This window comes from Diabrotica undecimpunctata, chromosome 9 (genome assembly GCF_040954645.1).
Source record: "Diabrotica undecimpunctata isolate CICGRU chromosome 9, icDiaUnde3, whole genome shotgun sequence".
NCBI lineage: Eukaryota > Metazoa > Arthropoda > Insecta > Coleoptera > Chrysomelidae > Diabrotica > Diabrotica undecimpunctata.
The window spans coordinates 46,236,478-46,241,521 of record NC_092811.1 but is presented as its reverse complement, the minus strand read 5'-3'; the positions used below and the strand labels follow the sequence as shown (position 1 = coordinate 46,241,521).

Genomic DNA, 5,044 nt, shown 5'->3' with positions numbered 1-5,044 from the left:
GCAAAAGTAAACTTTATTTTTATATAGTAAAATAAGAAAAAACAAGAAGTAGGTTAATAGTGAAAGAGAATAGTTAAGTAAAATAGTGTTCCAAACACGGTAGCTTTATTTGGATAAATTCATTATATAGAATATGTGGTGGAAACAAGATACATTTTACACTCACACCATATTAATAAATGCTAAATACGCGAATAAAACAATTATTATTAGTACAGAAATGCTTTTATTAAATACATTATACCGTTAATACAATAAAGTTAATACAATAAAGTAAAATATAAGATTATTAAGTTTGTGATTTACTTGAACCATCTTCAACCACACCATCAATGTCTTTATCAATAACTTCATTACTGGAAGTATCATCTTCGTTATTTTCTTCTTTTTCGTATAAAACAGATGGAAGATAGTCTTTTATTCGAATTAAATAACCATCCAACTTTACAACTTTTAGTAACGATACAAATCCATATAAACATATTTGGTTTTTAAGATACAAGTCACAGATTTCAGCATCTTTTTCATATTTTTTAGCTAATTCTGTACAAAATTCTGGAGAATAAGATGATGGACGCACTGCACCATAAACGGCTTCATGAGAAGCATCAAACTCCAGATTTGAAAAAAGTTGGTGTAAGTTTTGAACACCACTTTTTAAATCCGTAACTTCAATTTCGGTAACGTAACACATCCACATTGTAAATACTAGCAGTAAAGCTGATGAAGAACTGTAGGAATTAGCTCTACAACGTGTTATTAAACAAACACCCCACCAACAAACTCCCCCACTACGATAAAAAATCCATTTCAAAACTGTCTACATAAAATTCATCCCCACCATCATTTTTTGCTTCTGGTAGAAGTAGTTTAGCTTGCTGGATTAAATAATCGAGATTTTGTTGTTGTTGGTTAGGTATAAACGTATCTATTTTGTAATGACCCCACGCTAATGTATTAATAGTTCCGGGTATAACATATCTCTTATCATCGTGGGAAGTTAAAGCAACCTTATTTTTTAATTCAGTATACATTTCATGTAAATGTGACTTAAATGTATACATTTTACGATAAATTTTCGCATTAGTATTATCAACTACTTGTTTATAATCCGTAAATGTTAAAGATTTATTTATAATGTTTTTGGAAATCCCCTTAGCTTTTTTAAGGTTATCATTGTTACTTAATGTCACACAATAAGCTTTGGCACCAGTACCACAAAAATTTGTAATTGGTTTACCTTTAAACTCATCCTTTAATTTACCAACCACTGATGGTGTTTTTGGTATATTAAAGATATTATCGGCGGGGTAATTGGATGTATCAAATAAATGAAGGTTTTCTTTGATATCGCGGTAAACGTTTTCTGTTTGAATGTGTAAAATTAATGAATCAGTGTCGGTATACAAAAGTGAGGCATTATCTACATATTTAGCTTTAATGTAATTGTAAAAAAAATCATACATACGAATTTTGGATATTTCTAAAATTGAAAAACCGACATATACCGGTTTGTCGTAAATTATTTTTAGGATATTCATTTGAATTGCAACCAAATTATCAGAAAATATTGAAACAGAGTGAAAATTCGGCATACTAATAAACCCTTCAGCACCGACGCTTCCAGGCAAGTTTTCCCAGTGAGATAAAAGTTTAATATCAACCCTCTTATCAACGTTTTCCATAGTTTTCCCGTAAATGGAGTTTGTGTAATTTTTATATGTACTTTTATCAAATTCATTATTTGAAGAATTACGTAAATTTGTGTTTAATTCGATATAAGGTTTTAACCACGGTGATTGAGAAAATTCTAGAATTCGATGAATTTTAGTTATCTTTAAACCTTGTTCAGTACACTGTTTCAAATTTCTATAATGGATAATATATTTATTTTTCGGTAACAACGTTAATACAAGCTTGGGATCTTTACTATTAGGAGGAATCAGATTTTCAGGACAAAACGGTAAGTCGTTATGGAAATCATGTAATGTTTCAGGATAAGCTAAATCAACTTCTAAGACATACCCCTTTGGAGATTCATCATCGACTGATAAACAATCAAAATGAGTGATTTCTACATCATCTAACCATCGAAAATCACCATGCGGAAGGAATTGACTCATAGCGTAACCATAAAGGTTTGTAGCATCTAAATAAAGAATATATGAAGTAGGTTTAGAACAATCATAATTCTCACAATACTGATTATTTGCAGCAGCAAATCTAGTGCTACACTGACTTATACCTCCACGTATACCCTTTTTAAAAAAATGGAGCATGTCTATATCCGTCAATAATTCAAGCTGAACATTAGTTTTACGCAACATAGCATCCCAGCTAAGTGATGGAGCTGTTAAATATTGAGCAGGATCTAGTTTATAGTTAAATAAACAATTATGTCGAAAGTTTTCGAACACATCAGCTAATAATAAAATATCTGATTTTAAATAAACATCTGAGTACTCTCCTAAGGTGTTACAATTAAAAACTTCCCAAACTCGCTTAGCTCGTAAGTACTTTTCATCGGAAATGCCTTCACCTTTTAAAATATCGAAAAATTCTTCTTGTGTGGGTAAAGATACCTCACCAAGTTTTGAAAAGTTATCCAGGTATGAATAAGGGAAAACACCCTTTTGTCGTAACAATCCGAACTCTTCATTTGATCGACAATATTTTTGTAACTCTAGACATTGATTATTATTTAGGGTTTTACTTAAATTATCCAGTGAATGAGGTAGAAATCTGAAAGAATCCACAAACCTTAATTTTAAATATATATTTTGCTCTAAATCACCACGATCAACTAAAAGTAGTTTGGTGAATGATATATATTTTTCTTTAGTCTGTGCAATAACATCAATTTTTTCGTTATTTTGAGCTAATTTTGTTATAAACAGATGTGAATCGTAATTGGTTAAATTATGCATGAAAACAGGTATGAACTTAGGTAATTTGTAATTTAAATTACAAGCGTTATGCGCTGCGCCAGAAAACAACCCTGTTAGATGTGAATGATCTCTAACTTTAATTTCGTTAATATCGAACGGTTTATCACAAATGTGGCAACATTTACTAGTAAAAAATTGTAATTCCTCTTCTGGCGTGAGTTTTTTCATAGGTTTAATATACAGATTGAACGAATTTAAAACGGAACATACGAAATCAATGTATTTCGGCTCAACTCCGCTCTAGGTGGTTGGCCAACAAAAGGTTGTCAAATAATTATATTATAAAAATCCAATATTTCAGCGGGCTGCTGGATTCTGAATTCATTCAAGAACAAGTCAAAACTCCACCCAAATAGGTTGCCTCGAATCACTGTGAAAAGTAGACTACACAAGCAGTTATTATGCTGTCAAACCACTTATCGCTTCCTTATAGTCCAAGAGATAGAGCCGAAATTTTGAACTGATCAGTAATATGACATTTCTCTATTGGAATATATTCATTGTAACTGGGTTAAGACTTTGCCTTACAGGCGGACGCCCCTCGTGGTACAGGGGGTGGCTATACAGGGATGAAGTTGTAATTTTTTTCAGAAAAATTAACGATCGATAATATGGCTGAAAATTTCCCCAGAGTAAGATCTTGGTATAACCAGACGAAATCCCAAAGGGTGGACGCGAGAGTGGATACATAAGGGCTGGCGGACAGGGGTGAAATTGCAATTTTTTGGGTAAAAATTAACGATAAGTAATATGTCCGCCATTTTCATGGCTCATTATTTAGCCCCTAAAAACTCTAAATCCAAAAGGGCGGACAGCTGGGTTGGTACAGAGAGCCATAAAACGGGGTCAAATGTACCACTTGCCTGCGCATTTTAGGTCTCGGTAACAATTTTCAAACTGATTTTATTATGATATTTTTATACCGATTGATTTAAAAATTTGTATGCTCACTTCTGTTACTATTCTGAGAAGCGTCAAGTAGAGTTTTCCTCAAAATTTTCCAAAAAAATTTCCGTAAATGAAAATTTTCGTAATTTTTTGAGGTAAAATCTAATTTATAGAATCCTTTCGATTTTCTGTAAGTTATACCAGGATTTTTTTCCAAAAATTTTCAAACGATTTTTCCGATAAGAAAAAAAAATTAGAAAAACTTTTCTAAAACATTTGATAAAACTCTACGCCATCGTCTGAATCTTTTATAGAATATTTTGTAGTTTTAAAATGATATTATGATAATGTTTTTTTTTTCAAACTAAAGTCATATTTACTTTACAAATCACATTTTTTTCTTAAATATAAATATTTTACGAATTAATTTTTAATTAAATAAATGTTTGATATTTGATATTTTATTAAATTAAAGTAATTTTATAATGTTAACTATTAAATATTTTTGGTATAACAAATAGTAATTTTACTTATTTTTTATTACAATAAAAAGGTTTTTAAATTTATATTGCATAAATAATGGTTGTTCAGATATAGGAAAAATTTGATTTATTATTACATTAATAATCAAATACAAAATATATTATTTCTATTTATTAATAGGTAAAATTCAATTTGTAGAATTCCTTTAACATTTTACAAATAATTATTAATAAAAATCAATTTAATAGTGGAATTATCAATTTTTTAAGTTTTGAAATTTACTTTGTACTTAGATATTTTCAATATTTTTTTTAACTTTCAAATTGATTGAATTTTTTTTTCATTAGTTAATTATAATTTTACAAATTCTGTTTGGACATTAATTTTGCATCATTATTATTTTAAAATATTAAAATAATAATGATGCGCGTTCCATTTAGATCAGTAATTCTAGACGCATGCGCTAAATGTAATAAGTATCAAGATGCTTTTATCCAACTTGGTGAAACTGACTTCGATTGTAATGAAGTTTTTGAAACCTTAGAAACCAACATCTACTGCGAGCCCATATTTCAAATATTTGGACAAATGCTCATAAAAAAGTACCAACAGAATTGATTGTTGAAGATCATGGTTGGGAGTTTGAAGATGAAACATATTAATTCAAATGGTTTAGTGGACCTCAGATGCCAGAATCAATTCGAGAAGTAGTGATTGAAAATGAA

The 5,044-nt window shown here is 29.8% G+C and overlaps 1 protein-coding gene across 1 annotated transcript; it reads right to left on the bottom strand.

Moving 5' to 3' along the window:
• Positions 1–791: 791 nt before the first annotated feature.
• Positions 792–3,116, bottom strand: LOC140450611 (uncharacterized). The gene has a single exon (XM_072544268.1). The coding sequence runs from the start codon at positions 3,114–3,116 to the stop codon at positions 792–794; it is 2,325 nt and encodes a 774-aa protein (XP_072400369.1).
• Positions 3,117–5,044: the final 1,928 nt, after the last annotated feature.